Source organism: Chelonoidis abingdonii, chromosome 3 (assembly GCF_003597395.2).
Source record: "Chelonoidis abingdonii isolate Lonesome George chromosome 3, CheloAbing_2.0, whole genome shotgun sequence".
NCBI lineage: Eukaryota > Metazoa > Chordata > Testudines > Testudinidae > Chelonoidis > Chelonoidis abingdonii.
In genome coordinates, this window is record NC_133771.1 from 164,235,509 (window position 1) to 164,252,137 (window position 16,629).

The 16,629-nt window shown below is 46.1% G+C and overlaps 1 protein-coding gene across 1 annotated transcript in view; it reads left to right on the forward strand.

Moving 5' to 3' along the window:
• The window catches only part of ITPKB (inositol-trisphosphate 3-kinase B), a 108,384-nt gene that overhangs the window by 71,096 nt on the left and 20,659 nt on the right, over positions 1 to 16,629 (forward strand). Inside the window, exons 2-3 of the mRNA XM_032798216.2 lie at positions 12,523 to 12,622; positions 13,249 to 13,462. Of these exons, the coding sequence (XP_032654107.1) occupies positions 12,523 to 12,622; positions 13,249 to 13,462 (314 nt within the window). The remainder of the gene's footprint in view (positions 1 to 12,522; positions 12,623 to 13,248; positions 13,463 to 16,629) is intronic.

Below are 16,629 nucleotides of genomic sequence, written 5' to 3' on the forward strand. Positions count from 1 at the left end.
ACGCATGGCTGCAAGCCCCAACCCCTGTGTGGAGCTGCGGGACTGTGAGCCCCAACCTGGGCGCGCGGCTGTGAGTTCTGACCCTGACCTCTGCGCTGGGCTGTGAGCCCTGACCATGACAGGGACGCATGGCCGCGATCCCTGACCCCAGTGCACGGCTGCGAACCCCGACCCCAAGCTGTGAACCCTGACCCCGACAGGGACTCGTGTCTGCGAGTTCCGACCCCGGCGCCGGGCTGTGAGCCCCAACCCTGACAGGGCGCATGGCTGCGATCCCTGACCCTGGTGCACAGCTGCGAGCCCCGACCCCTGGGCCGGGCTGTGAGCCCCAACCCCTGCACCGGGCTGTGAGCCCCGACCCCGAGCTGCGAGCCCTGACTCCAACAGGGACATGTGGCTGTGAACCCTGACCCCAGCGCACGGTTGTGAGCCCTTACCCTGACAGGGACGCATGGCTGCCAGCCCCAACCCCAGCGCCAGGCTGTGAGCCCCAACAGGGACGCATGGCTGCAAGCCCTGACCTTCCATGGGGCTGCCAGCCTAGACCCCAAACCTGGTCAGGAGTGGGGCTGCAATCCCCAAGTCCGACCACCACGCGGGGTTGCGAGTCATCCAGGAGAAGGGCTGTGAGCCCCAACCCCTGTACTGGCGTTGTCAGGTGGAGACCAGCCATGCAGAGGGTTATTACTTGCTTCAGGTCTTAAATTGCTGTCAAGTATTAAAATAAAATTCTACTTTAAAATAACTTTTCCACTTATATGTAATTTGATAAACATGTTTTTAGTCTTAATTTAAAAGCAGTGAGAAAAGGTAAATTCATTTTAAGCAACAGAGTTTAAATTTAGTATTTAACATAGTGTTATATATCAAAAATGTGTTTTTAATTTCTAAGGGGGGGGGTCGTACTTAGAGGCTTGGTATTCAAAAGGGGTCACCAATACAAAAAGTTTGAAAACCACTGGATTAAAGGGACCCTGCAGGGCACCTTTGCCATCATTGTCCATCCTTAAGGAGGTGTTAGCCTGAGTGTCTCAAGGTATCATGGGACCACTACCCAATCTTTCTAGGAACAGAAAGAAATATGTACTGGTTGTGGTGGACAGCAGCTACCCTGAATCCACAGCACTAGCTAATATAGAAGCTGAAGCTATGGCTACTGAACCTAATTCCCATTTTTAGCAGGGAAACCTCATCCTGCCATGGTGTAAATTTCATGTTTTCAAAAAGTTATGGGAGTTGTGTGGAGCGAGACATATAAAGGCCACCACCCATCATCCAGAGACTAACAATCCGGTAGAAAGAGTCAATGGGACATTGAAGTTTATGCTGAGGATGTATGTTACCTGGGAAGAGAGTGAGTGGAACATGTCACTCCCTTATTTGTTATTTGCATACAGGAGTATACCCCAAGAGGCTACAGGGTTTACCCCGTTTGACCTCCTTTATGGGAGACAAGTGAGGGGACACCTTGATTTAATTAAGGGTCTTGGGAGCATAGTACGGAAGAGTCAGGACAGCCTGTAGGGGAGCATGTCACTTGTTTTGAAGAGGACGTAAGTCTACGCTGGAGTTAGTGCATCAGCACCTTGAGTTGAGTCAGGTGTCTCGGAAAGCTTGGTCTGCCAGGCATGCTGGAGAAAGATCTTTCGATGTGTGACTTGGTGCTAGTGTTGATTTCAGTGATGAAAAACAAGATGCATGATTGTTGGGAAGGACCTTTTGAGGTGATAGAGTGAATGAGATCACTTAGGATGTAATGAAACCCCCTGGCATGGGTGGGAGCTGTGCAGATAGTACATGTCAAATGACTGAAAGCTTATCATATAAGAGAGAGAATATGATTTGTTCTGCTGATGAGGAAACATTTACTGCCTCTTTAATTGATTTGGTTAGGGAGAGTCCAGGGCAATCTCTTCCTTAGAGTATCAAGATTTGGAAGAGTTTGAACCCAACCCCAAAGCAGGAAATGTTGACCCTCCTGGAATACCACAGGCAGATATTTTCTAACTGACCAGGTTTAACTAACAAAATAGTGCATTCCATTAAAACTAATGGGCCCCAACCCCACCCTGTTCCTAGCAGAGCATACCATGCTAAAGGTGAAATGCAAAGACAAATTCAGGAGGAAGCGGAGAGCATGCTAGACATGAGTGATCTCTAAATCAGAAAGCCCCTGGGCATCTCCTATTATGATGCTGCCTAAAAAGGATAAAACCATGAGATTTATAAAAAATTTATAAGTACTCTGGATTGACTAAATTTATTTAGGCAAATTACCTTATATGCTGCTGCACCAGAAAAGTCAGCTTTCATAGAGGAATCTGGTTTATATGAGTTTAAGATTATGCCTTTTGGGTTAATTTATACAGGGGCTACCTTTCAGAGGTTTGTCAATGAGGAGCTGCAGGGTTTAAAGACCTTTGCCCAGGCCTGTGTAAACAAATAACTCTTGGCAAGACTATCAGAACCATGCAGGAATTGAATTATAGAGACTTAGAGAAGCCAACCTCACTGTCAAGGTGTCTGAGATAATGCAAGAAGCCAAGGTCATGCAAGAAGGGGGCTATCTTTATTTAGGGCACTGGGTGGGCAGTGGGTTTGTTTGCCCTGACCCTTTAAATCAAAAGCCATTTGGAATTGGCCTGCCCCACAAACCAAGAAGCAAGTCTAATCCTTTATTAATCTGGCCAAATGCTGCTGAAGGTTTGTAAAGGGGTTTAGTGATGTTGTGGCCCCATAACAGACCTTACAAAAAAGGGGAAGCCGGGCCTGTGGAAAGGGCTTTAGACAAAACCTCTTTTATGTCCTTAAAGAGCCAGTTTTGATCAGCCCTGATATCAGCAAACCCTTTGTGCTGTGCACTGATACTTCTAAGATTGGATTAGGTGTAGTGCTAATGCAGAATGGGGTGGGCGGAAGAGGCATCTCATTGCCTTGAGTGAAAAATTGACTCCTTCCCCCACTGAAGAGAACTGTGCTGTCATTGAGTGGTGTGCTATGCCATAGTTTGGGCTATTACGCAACTTAAGTCTTCCCTGTATAATAGAAAATGTAAGGTTCTAATGGGCCACTCAATAATATGGTTGTACTGAGCCAAAGGGGCCAATCTGAGACTATTATGCTGGAGTCTAGTTCTACAGGATTTTGACAGGGAGATCATCCATATTAAGGGAAAGGAAAACGTAGTGGCTGCTGCTTTGTCAAGGACAGGGGGACCCTGAGGTGTATTCAGAAGCATCGGTGACACCCCTTCCTATGTCATTTTTGTGTTGGGGTTGTGTTGCTGGGAGACCAGGTGCCAGATCATGTCAAGATCTCCATGCCTCAGTTGAACACTGACAAATCCACAGATGAAATCAGTCTTGCTCACCTGTGTGTTAGCATTGTTCAAACAGATATTATAATTATCAGAATATGTTTGGACTTCATTGAATACTTGTGAGTTGCTGCATTAATCTCACTTAGACAATCTGTATCCCAGATTGTAAGGTAATAGCTGAGCATTTGCATTGTAAGCCTGTGTAACGGTGTAAATCATCAGACAGGAGGGAGACATTAGTTAATGTGAAAAGCTGGTCTCCAACAGATGGTATGATGTCCTGCCAGACAAGGAAGGCCTATGGACCTCAGACTGATTAGAGTAGAATATTTAGATGACAAAAGATTCGTTGTTTACTCTACCGCCCCCGCCCCCACTGCCATGAAGCTGAGACTTGCAAGTGAATTCCTCCCATCTGCTGAGTTTGCAGCTCAACGCAGAAGGGGGGAAGGGAATAAAAACACATAACAAGGAGAAGCTATCTTTATGCTGCTTGGACTCTGGAGGGCCAGGATTACTAGGCATAAGCAAAAGATCCCTAGTGCTTAGCCTGGGTTAGCTCTAAAGGACACGTAGAGCTTGCTTAGCATAGACGTTTCTATTACATTGGATATTTAAGATTGTAACTCATTTGTGTATGTATGTTTACCTGCTTTACCCTTGTAAATAACTTGTTTGTTTCCTTTTCCTATTAATAAATCTATTCAGTAGGTTGGCTACAAGTGTCTTTGGTGTGAGATCTAAGGTGCAATTGACCTAGCGTAAGTGACTGGTCCTTTGGGACTGGAAGTAACCTAACTATTGCTGTGACTAGTGGTGTAAGGGACCATTTATCACAAAAGCACACTCACCCGGGTGGCAAGAGAGATCATGGTACCCAAGGGGACTGTCTGTGACTCCATTTTAAGGCTGTTATAGTGCCTGAGGAGTTTACACTTGATGATTGGTTGGAAAAATCAAAGTGTAGAACTCATAACCAATTTGGGGTTTGTGTCGTGGCTCTCTTAACAGGCTGCCCTGAGGTTGGTACTCAAGCTCATTGGCCCTGTAGGACAGCTTGACAGGATGACCAAGCACTTGTTATGTAGAATTATACTGACTCTGATAAAGCCTAGTGTCTAACTTCACAGAAATAATACACACACTACCATATCCACGCAGTACCAAGTCAAGGTGTGCGATGATGGGCTCTCCAGGAGATGTGGCGAGAGCAGATCTATCCTCGGTACTATACCATAGTATCTGATCACTTCACAATCGTTAATGTATTTGTCCCCACATCACCCCTGTAAGGTAGGGCACAGCTATCATCCCTGTGTTACAGAGGCGTAGAGTGACCTGCCCAAGGTCATACAGGGAGTCTGTGGTGGAGCAGGGGCTTGAACCTGGATTTCCAGAGTCCCAGGCTAATGCCCTAATGCTAACCACTAACGATCCTTTGTGCAAAATCAGGCATTAGTCATAAGAGTATCTTTGCTTTGTATGTACCATAGTGATGCGTGCAGTGTAAGAACCAGATTGGCATTTGCTTAGGACCAGATTTTGAATGAACTGCTGAGGTTGCATCCCTCATATGCATGAATTAAATGCCTATTTGACTAGACAAAAAAAAAAAAAAGATCCGAAGCCTTTCCTTTTTGAGCTAGTGCTTTAACAAATAAACCCATCTCTAGCTAGTGCGTCCATACCAGCAAGAGACATGGGAAAGGAGGGGTTCCTAGGTGAGGCACAATGGGTATAATGTGGAATGTCAACTGCTGAAGATCTCAAGGGCAGTTCATTACCTTCTGTTTTCCAGCGAGTTGAGGGTGTGGGCCCTTTTTGTGGCTCTCACAATCGCAGGGAACAGCAAAGTTGCTGATTGGACCAACTGGATGTCCAATATGGAAGCCGATGGAGACTAGCAATGGTCTGATGATGAAACCAGAGAAGTCAAAAGATCACTGTCTCTCTTCTTTCTCCATGCTTGGGAAGAAGGAATAGCAAATTCTCCACTCTGAAAGGAAGGAGCACAATTGAGCTCTGTTACAGATTCCTTTGGGAATGCCACCCTAATGTCTTCTATTAAAAGTCTCTTTGGGTCAGCACTGTTTTGCTCACTTGTGTGCCAGAACATTCCAGTGCTCTGAAGACAGGTTTACAAACCTGGTTGCAGAAATGAGCTATTCAGCCAGAAGCATCTGCCTGCCAGGACTTGCATACAGGTTGTGCTGTTGCAATCTGCACATCAGCGGCTTATACAATGAATAAAGCTGTCCTTCTTATCGCTTCAGGAGGTACAAGGTTTTTCCTCATGAAGGGAAACAATCATCACTAGGGAAACCTTAACTGCTTTTTAAAGACTGAAAGAAAACACATTCATTCTTTTAAACATGGAAAACTAAATGGCCTTTTTTCCCTTGGCTGCGTGTACCATGGCCTCAGAACAGGCTGACACACAGTGAACTCTGTGGGCAAACACTCTCTGCTTTTTATATACTCTGATGAATGTTGTGCAAAATCTGCCCTTCTCTATTTTGAGACAAGGCAGTAGGTTCTGAAAGCAAATCACTAACCTTTAAACCTGAAATGTGCTTAACTGAACCCTCCTCTCCGCGCTCCCCACCTGTCCTAAAAGCACTCCCAAGTTCTGCTGAAAGTCACTGAACTTTGTAAAAAACAACAAAGAGTCTTGTGGCGCCTTATAGACTATCAGACATATTGGAGCATAAGCTTTCGTGGGTGAATACAACCAAGCAACCCCTGTGGCTGGAGTTTCCTTTTTGATGGGGATGATGCTTTCACTTTAAATCTAAGGGGCAGAGAGAATTGCTGCACTGCAGGTGTGCACTGATTCCCTGAGGGTATTTTGAACACTGCACACTGTGACTCCTATCAAGCCTAAGGGGTGGGGGTAGAGGGTGTGTGAGGGGGGTATGGGAGACAAAGTTCTCGGCAGGTTTTCCAGGCACTGGAGTCTTTCAAGCATTGCATGAGAAGTGAATGGCTTGCACTGGTCATTTTAAGGACATCATTAAATTCATGGGTGGCCATGGATAGTTTTTCAATAAATGCTGGGGATTGTAGACGGTTAATGTGCCACACACAGGGACGTAGGACTGGAAGGGGCCTCCTGGGTCACTTAGTCCAGGCGTCTGCTCTGAGGGACGTAGGACTGGAAGGGGCCTCCTGAGTCACTGAGTCCAGGCCTCTGCTCTGGCTGGCAGCCCCACTGTATGTAATCCTGTTCATACATTTGCCAAGCTCTATCTAGGAACTAGTTAGCTTGCTTGCCCAGCAAACATAAAATTCAGTACCTGTTTCTTGCATGAATTTTAGAAGTTACTCAAGTTCACTCCCTCCTGCCATGTCTACTGGTGAAAATGGAAACCCAGAGGATAAACTGTCAAATCCTAAAGGAGGAGGGAGTGTCTGTAAGTGCAGTTAGGAACCTGGTTTCTATCCCTGCCTCTGTCCTTGACTCCCGTTATCCATTCACTCTGTCCAGTATGGATGCAATATAATTAGGGCCTGACTTTTTAGAAGAGCTAAGCATCTGCAGCTCCCATGAAGTGCGTGGAAACAGTGGTTGCTCAGCACCACTGCACTGGACTGTGGATCACAGCCTGCTGTAAAGACTGCCTCGGCTCTTCTTGACATCTCCCTCGGTCTGTTTTGACTCCAGACTCTTTCACGTTCTAAATGGAGTGATGTTGTTTTTAGGATATGGAGTAATCGCTGACTGAAAGTGCCCCTGGACTCTCATCCTCTTCCAAGCCTGAGGTCGACGTCAGTCTTGGCTAACATAATGTGCTCGTATTAAATAACAATAAGGAAATAATTCACTACAAGCCTGACTCAAGCAATTTGCAGGAACAATTGGCCCTATAAAACTGTTGGATGCCATAATTGCAGCTAATTAACCTGGTTGCCACACATCTCTGGCTCAATATGGAGTAAGGGGAAGTCACTCACAAAGCAATCTGTAAGGGAAATAATAACAATAAACCCCCCTCAAAATCTATACCAGGAAAGGGAGAGGGAGGAGAGTCTTAGAAGGTGCAACTCCTTTGACTAGTCACGCTCCACCTGCTTGAAAGAGGCATCTGCCATAGGGCAAATATACAGCAAACCTCAATCTCATCAGTCACGTTTTGTTTAATCTAATGAAACAAAATATTTCCTCTGAACTTCTGGGTTGGCACTGAGTTCTTGTCTGGTTTTTCCATACAAGCTCTGTCGACAGATAGGGGAAGCCCACAGCCTGTCTTAGCCTCCCAATAAGTAAGATAAACACAGTAGATAAAACAGTGTTTTCTCTATCCTCCTCCCCCATATGCCAAAAGGGAGCACTAGAATTAAACGTCTGACCCTGCAAGTCATTGAGCTACCCCTCCTCCCCATCTAGGGCACTTAGCTGGACTGGCCCCAAACTAGCATCCAAAGATGCACAGACGAAAGCTAGTCAGTAGCTACTGCCTTATTGGGACAGAGGGAGATGTAATGAATCTGCAGCTACTAAGAGTTCTTGCAGAAGTAAGTCAGGAGAGTCTACTTATATAGCTGTAATATTTAGCCTCACTGCCACATAAGTGTTGTAGCCTGCCCCATGGGGCTCTTCATTGAATATTTTTTCATCACTGCTGAATAGTTTAGCACAGAATAGCTAATCACTCTGCATTTGCTGCTGCTGTTAAAACAGATTAGATGCAGCGAGAGAATACAAAATGTGTAACACCTTCCCTAGCTGCCCCACTTATGCACTCTGCAGTGTTGCTGCAAAGTTATATTAAATTAACCCTTGCACCTTTAACTGGACTACTGGCTTTTCCGAACCTCCCCTAAGGACAGCATACATGCAGCATGGCTGTGCATGTCATAGACTCTGATCATGCAAAGAACTTAAAACATATGCTTCATTTTAACCATGCATAGTGCCACTGACTGCAGTGCAAACAAGCCTTCCTGAAATGGTCAGACACATGCATAACTTCACCAAAACCACCATCTTGTGTACCAACTGACACTTCACTACTCTATAACACCACAAGACTCTTCCAAATAGTCTGGTTCCCGGTGTTCCAAAGAATAATTTACTCTGAGTATCTGTGCAACCACCTGCAAGTAACACTCTCCTAGTAATTACGTATGCAGTCTCACCTACACAGGTAACTGTAGGCTTGATCTTATACCTAGCTCGGAATAACTTCCTGAAGTACAAACAAACAGTTACGTTAAAGCTCGGAGGTGATGCTCTTCCATGGAACACCTCACCAAAGGGCCTATTTAAAAAACCTTGTTGCCTGGATTGCTGTGTTCCCATTCGCAGGTGCCAGCAGGAGTGTGTGTGTGCATGAGTGTGTGTGTGCAGGGGAATGCTTGGGCACCCCAAGGGCCTGGAGCCCCCCTTGCATCAGGATGTGTTTTGGATGAGGGTGCTGTGTACCTAGGCAGACAAGCCTGGAGCCATGTGGGAGATGTGAATAGGGAAGGGGAAAGCTGTGGGGTGAAGAGTGGGTTGGGAGAGTGACCCCCGTGAGGGGGAAGGTTTGTGGATTCTGGGGCCACGGCAAGGTTTGTGGTCACTGTGAAACTTGACAGAGTAAAATAATCCCTGTGTCTCCTCCAGGAGACGTTAGATCTCATTTTATAGTGGACAGAAGTGTCAGGCAGCTCCGCAGTTCAGTAGGGCAGTTGTCCCTGGCAAACATTCTTGCTTGTTAACCACTGCAGTAACAGAGAAGCCAAACACTTGTTTTTCACCTAACCAATAAAATTCTAGCCAGCAAAACAAGCTTCTCTGGCATTCTGGGCTGAGAATAATACTCTGTAGGCCTTGGGCTGATGGCACAAGAGACCTCTTCTGGTGAAGCAAACTTTTCTTTGTAAAGCTGAGAAGTGCTTATCTCAGGCCAAATGTAAAATAAAGATGGCTCCAAAAGGAATTGCAGGGGCAGAGACTAAGCACAGTCTGTCTTCTGTACTAGGAGAGTTCAAGTGAATTTCTGCCTCTGAGAAACCAGGTAGAAATGGCTACTGAGAAGTGGGGTGGACTGTGACATTGGGTAGGTCACAGTGATTTGATAGGCTGAGCCTGTAATAGGCTGCTTATCCCCGCACACCAGAGCCAACTTGAAACGCTGCAAATCATGGTGTGAAATTTCCCAAATATCCCCATGGAAAACTCTAGCAAGTCATAGGCACACAAGTATACTCCTGCTTCACCAAGGTCATTTGAATTCAACTGGAGCTGACTTCTGCAGTTTGAGACAAACACTGCCGCTCTACTCAAAATCCTCTGCACAGCTGCTCCAAGTAAACATCTCCTCCCCTTGAAATACAAGGCCACTCAGTAACACTTCAGGTTTTTCCCCTATCATCGCATCTCCTTGCTTGGATGAAGGTCTGACTGCTTGGCAGCGCTTGAGGTATGTTTAGTATGTGCAAGCCTGCTGGAAAAGCAGTAACTCTGAAAACGAGTTGTGCACTTAAGTGTGGCTTGCAAATACCTGTCCTAGATCTGGATCAGAATCGTTTCCTGGGGGGTGTAAAGTAGTGGGAATGTGCTGTGCTTGTAGACATGCTGAGGACAGGCAACCCTGGACCCTGGTTCAGCTGGTCATTAGATCCCTATTTTGCTTAACTGAATAGAAAGTGCGCTCTGTCAGTTCAGTGCCCTCTAGTTAGCACACCAGGTTAAACAGTTGCCAGGGGCAGAGGTTTAGCCCGTCCCAGAGTTGTGAGAACTCTATTTTCTTTGCCAATAAGGCCTTTGGGTATGGTGTAGGAGAAGAAAGACAGAATTGACAGAGCAGGACTTATCTGGATATCTCTCAAAGCCTCTGCTGGGGAAGGCATTGAGATGGCCACCACTACTTCAGGAGTCACTTGGCATCATTTAGCTCATGCTTTGAAATACATCAAGGCTTTTGCTATAAACCTCTAACCACCGAAAAACAAAATCTTGGCTCGAGAACAGTTGTTGCCTTGGCTTGTATCCTGGGACTGAGTGACTTATGTTTCTGCGTTGGTGGGAGGATTCCCCCTTTTATTTTAGACAAGTTGGGTCACATTGATCTGAAGCCTAACTCTCTTGCAGACTGGAGTCTTTTTTAAAATAAATAAATAAATCAATTAATCAGTGACAGTCAGAACTCAGTGTTACTATTTTGAAAACAAAAGGAGGGGGAAAGCCCCTGTGCACTCTGCCAAGAGAGAACAAAGAACAGCCAAAGCACACAACTTCTGGCATTTTACTTGGAAAGAAAGCGTTCATCCACATGTCAGGTAGGGAGCTGCCTTCTGCATTCTTGATCCAACCTTGCAAAGTTGCAGCTTGAATAAATAAATCCTGAACAGCAAAGTGCAAAAGAGAGAGAGGCCCCAGGTGCTCTTAATGTTTTGGAAGCTTCCTTGACAAACATTTGGTCTATAAACAAGCCCAGGACCAGACTGACATCCCTGATTCCCCAATAACTACTTGGAAGGGTGAATGGCCAATCCATGCACGCTGGTGGGAGAGATGGTACACCCAGTTCCTCCCTGTCCCCTCCCTCCATTGTGCATCCCATGCAAGAGCCTGACACCCTGGGCAGTGCCGGGACTGCTCTCTCACTGTGTCCCACAAAAAGGTACCTGGCCCTACCTCATCCTTAGTCCCTTTGGAAGGTTCAGTCTAAAATCTGGTGCAGCCTGTTCTCTCTTGCATATGGCTACCCCAGGAGGCAAAGCAGCTTCACACTTCCCCTTACTTGGGTCCATGCTTAAATGGCATAATTTAGTGCATGCTTCTTGCGGTTTAATGTTAAAACTTCTAAAGCCACATGGCCCTGCACTCTGTAAAATCACACCAAGATAGTAGGAGAACCTGCTGTCTGAAAACTGAGTTCAGAGCTTCAGATAAGTGGCGACCCCACATCTGTGTTTCTCTGTTGCTAAGAATTCACACAAATGCTCTTAGCAACCATGATGAGTGCAGTGGCCCCAAACTCATACAATGGTGACTTTCAGCGGGATAGCTTAGGAAATTAAAAACTAATCTGTTTTCTGCACCCAGATCAATTCCCTCTCCTCAAATGCATTGGCTACAATATTAGCTGCCTAGCTCTGGCCTGTAACTTCACCCCAAGTAAATGCCCTAAGGACTGGGAATGTTGGATCACTCATTCACCCCTTGCAGATGGATAGGGAATGAAGCTTGGTTCTCCAGCCTGTATGGAATGAGGTAGCTACTCTCCTACGTGCATTTTTAAGGTTGAGCAAATGAAGGTAACTTTAATGTGCACTTCCAAGCTGAACTCAATTGCTCTCGAGTCGCCAGGACAAAAGCACTGGTTGTCTCATCTTGTGCAATTAGGCATTTTTCCATTGTTGTTGTTGTATATAGCCTGCATGGATTGTTTGCACAGCCTTCTGGTATTGAGATAAGAAATATCTCTGCCTCTTACTAGCTGTGTGTTCCATCAGAACAATCTAGGGAAAACAACTTTCTTCAGGAAAGACTGCGTCTTTGAAAGAGGCTTTCCTATGTTAGAATTCAACCCCGCTTAGTACACACAAGTATTTATACTAATAAATCTATCTAACAACAAATACCATATGTCAGAAGCGAACTGTTCTCTCAAATGTGTTGACTCTCTGGGTTTGGCTCATCAGTCAGACATTCATGGACTCAATACTTAATGACCAAAGCAGCTGTCTTTCAGTGGGAACAAAAATAGGCTTCTCACTTGTGGATCTGAAGTGGAGTTTTCCCAGCCTGACTAATGCTGGCATACCTGTAAAATCTTACGATGACTCCTAGAATTCTAACTCACGAGCTGTCCAAGGTGCACCCCAGAAATGAGCTGACAGCCTGTCCAAGGATAGCAGGTGACTCTGTTGTATATAATGTAGATAGGTGCTCTCCTGAGCCAGTGGGCCTGATTCTGATCTTGCTTTCACCAGTGTAAAACTGAAATTCCATTCACTTCAATGGAATCACTCTTGATTTATGCCAATGTGAGTTGATAATAGAGATCCAATGACTTATTTGCTTCTAGCCCAGCCTGTCACTGGGGCAGAAGAGAAAGGGGAGAAGCAGTGTTCCCTATGCTTCTTTCTCTTTCACCTTTCTGTGTTGGCCTTCTTTTCTGCAGTTCCCCAAATCCACAAACTTGCTCTCTAGGCCAGCTTTATGAACAGCAAAAAATTGACCCACTATATGCCTTTCTCTGTTTCCTTAGAGCAAGTCATGGCGGAAGATCAAAAATATGGTGCACTGGTCTCCCTTTGTTATGTCCTTCAAGAAAAAGTATCCTTGGATTCAACTAGCAGGGCATGCAGGTATGAAGGTTGAGCTGTGCCATGTCATCAAGGGAACCCTCCAGGGTGTGAGACTAATGAAGTGTTGGGAAGTATCCTGATTGTTCAGTTAATCAGCTCCCTGTATTGGCCTCAATTGTCTCTGTGACGCTCATTAAGTGGTCACCTTGAATCATAGTGTGGAGATGAAGGAGATCCCAGTGTGGCATGCTTGTAGAGTGTAGTGCTATCACTGCTGCCAGATGCTGGACTTACTCCTATCATTCCAGCAGTAGAGGTTTGTGCTCGGCTAATGAAAGTTCCAAGTTTAAACCCTGCCCCTTAGCAATGTGCGGGGGTGTTACTCTCCTTTATCAGTCCCTGGAAGCTACTATGCTTAGAGGCAGTGGTTCAGGGGGCAGGGAAGGAGTGATAGTGTGAGTCCCCCACAAATGAGCAGTCCATATAGCTTTGACTCTCACTTGAGGTCTGTCATGTCAGATCCTTTTAACCTTTGACACTATGTAACACTCAATAGCAGTTCATTATACCTTGATTGTTCTGGGTGGGGATGTCAGCAGGGGCAGGAGGTTTCATGACTATCTGCCTGCTCTCCTCTGTGAAGGGTCTGCACCCAAGTAAACACTGTGTTGCCTTTTGTCTCTCAGGTAGCTTCAAGGCTGCAGCCAATGGCAGGATACTCAAGAAGCACTGTGAATCTGAGCAGCGCTGCTTGGACCGCTTGATGAACGACGTCCTTAAGCCCTTTGTTCCTGCCTACCATGGGGATGTGGTGAAGGATGGGGAGCGGTACAATCAGATGGAAGACCTGCTGGCTGAATTTGACTCCCCCTGCGTTATGGACTGCAAGATGGGAGTCAGGTTAGTGCCGCTAGGTGCCTTGGCTTGTAACTGAGCAGAAAGGAGCAGCCTGAGTTCAAGAATGCAAATCCAGTGCTTAAAGCAACATAATATCCGAGTAAAGAATATCCAGAGCAAACTGGCTACTCTGCCAGGCTCACTTGGCCATGGATGACTATTGCCCAGGGCTTTAGAAAGGGAAGCCAAGTGGGTGGAGGTGGGAGACACAAGAGGAAACCAGGCCTGAGAAATGGTGGAATAGACTCCTGCAGTCACATGGTGGTGACTCTGTGGTATACTGTGAAAGTGGATTGCTTGGTGTTGCATCAGTCTGCACTAGTAGCCCATTGCTGTTCCAGGGGTCTGGGGATGGCAGCTTTTGAAACAGTACCTTGCCCTGCTCTCTTAACCACGAGGGGCACCAATCTAAGGGGGGAGGGGCATTTCAGGAGTTGTATAGGGGTCAGAATAGAGACCCTTGAATGAAGCAGCTTTGAAAAGAGGTGAGACACAGAGAGAGAGCTCTGCTTGGGAGCTCCCACCATAAGTTTGCCTTAAGTCCAGGCAGGGGTAGCATTTCTTAGCCATCACACACCTAGACCAAAACACAAGCAGTGCTGTCGCACACCCAGCTCTGGCTCTAAGGTGAAGAGCACCAGGAAGCTGCACCCCTCTCTGAAGGAAGAACAGCATTTACCACCTAATGTTTTACGCTATCAAAGTACATTCTAGCGTGCTGGGACAAGGTCTATCAGGACAGCCAATGTTCTGGGAGATGCCCCAATGAAAACATTAGGGCATATGTGTATTCCACGTGGGGCTCTAGCCCATTCAAGTTGCAGCGAAGGCCTTGGTGCTAGCTGTCAGCCTTCTTGTATCTCTCTGCCTCACGCGCTCCACTTCGAACAGCTTTTAATCCTTTCCCTTACTTCTCACTTGCTCTTGCATGCTCTTTGGGATACAGCGTATAATATTCTACTCCAATGGCTCTCAAACTTGCGGCCCGCTGAGGGGTCCCTACCCCTAATTTGAGAACCCCTGCTCTACTCTGTCCTTCATCAATGAATCCTGAAGCCTTTCATAAAGGGTGAGCATACGTATCCTAGTCTTTCTTGGAACCCATATATGAACTATTAAAATTCAATCCTGCAAACGCTTAGCTATGCAGACCTTAATCATGGAGCTAGTCCTGTTGACTTCATTGGGACTGTTTGGATTACACATGGGCAAGCATTGCATGATCAGGTTCTTAAGTTTTTATGTCGAAACTCAAAGCCAGTATGCAGATTCAGGCCAGATATAAACCACTAGCCAACTTGGGTTTTAGATCCCCATAAAGGACAGGCTTAAAGCTTAGATGTGGTAGACACGCTTACGCTTTCTGGAAAAGCTGACAGCTCTTGTGGGAAGAGAGGAATTTCTTTTTTTCTTTCTTCTTCCCGTTTTGAACTCCTGATGTGAAACACGAACTGGCATGTTAGACTGTCAGACACAAAACCCATACTCCCCTCTAGAGGGGGAGGAATGCAGGTAATGGAATGCTGGCGGTCTCCAAGCTAGCAGCATCTCCCCCACTTCATCCCCCAGCACTTGGGCATGGGTTGAAGTGTAACTTGGAGGAAATGGAGACTGGGTCTGTCCCCTGGGGTGACAATTAAATCTTGTTCACAAGAAAACCCACTGTCCTAGTAACTCTGCCCATGTGCTTTGAAATGAGGCAGGCTGTTCTGCTGCACTGTTTTGGTTGGCCTCTGCTTCACAGAAGGGGAATGAAGTTCAAGTTACTGCGTGAACAAGTAGAAAAATATTCTGAGCAGGGTTAACCAATGCTTTGCCCAAAAGAGCACATCCTCCTCAAGGAGGTTACGGAAGATCATTTCCTTAAAATTTGCTTGCACTGGCAGTGACGGTAGGCCTGGTCTGTGTTGGTGTCGTTGACAAGCCGAGAGGCTACAGCAGTGCAGGAAGTTGTGAAAGGGGCTGTATATCCCTTTGCCACACTGTTATCGGTGGGTGGAATTAGGCAAAATCATCTGCATGTGATTGCTAAGCAGGTAGCTAGAGCTTGACTTTCAGGGGAGATCTGCAATGCAGTGGAGTCAAAATAGCATTTGTGTTAAAATATACATAATGGTGCAACAAGGTGCACACTAAAGCTTACCAACGAAGATTCAATGAAGAAAGCAAATTGCATTTTCAACTCCTAGTGCCTCTGGGGCAGGATCTCTACAGTGGCTAGGCAGCTGGGGTGCTGTGACTGCTGTTTGTTACACCAGACCTGACTGTGGCCTCCACATGCTAACATAATAAAGAAAGAACTGTCTACTTCCAGCTGTGTACAGCTCCTAACACATAGCTGGTCAGGATCCCTAGGTGTTATCACAATACAAAACGAGGCTTATAGCCATAATTGCTGCTACATGAAGCTTACAATGTTCAGTGGCTAGCAGAGGATTTAGGAATCTAGAGAGCAAGGGTCCAAGCCAAAGGATTGAGACGTATACTCTGGCTTGTCAGAAATGGGATTTTGGTTCAGGCTTATCTCCTCAAATATGTTGCACCCGAGAAGGTTAAAGTGTTCCTCTAAGCAGGAGCTGTGGGTTTTCCCATTCTGGCAATGCTGTGAAGATAGTGTACTCCATACGGTGTTGTGGGTGCAGGCAGAGAGTGGTTGTTTACGCCTTGCCACCCTTCTTCTTTCCAAGCGGGAAGCAATACTGCCTTGCTTTGGAAGGCAGCGGCCGCCTCCAGTTACCTTCAGCTTAAAGTCAGATTCGTAGGGGCACAGGTGATGGATAAAGCCTAGGGGAGACTGAGAAGGGGAGGGAAGGGTATCCACAGATGAAGAGACGCTGGACTTCTCGCTATACTCAGAGGGTGAGTATTTCAGACCACACTGCCTGCTCCCTCTCCGCACCCAAAAGTTACATGCTAACTCAGGGGTCGGCAACCTTTCAGAAGTGGTGTGCCGAGTCTTCATTTATTCACTCTAATTTAAGGTTTTGCATGCCAGTAATAGATTTTAACGTTTTTAGAAGGTCTCTTTCTATAGGTCCACAATATATAACTAAACTATTGTTGTATGTAAAGTAAATAAGGTTTTTAAAATGTTTAAGAAGCTTCATTTAAAAGTAAATTCAAATGCAGAACCCCCCGGACTGGTGGCCAGGACCCGGGCAGTGTGAGTG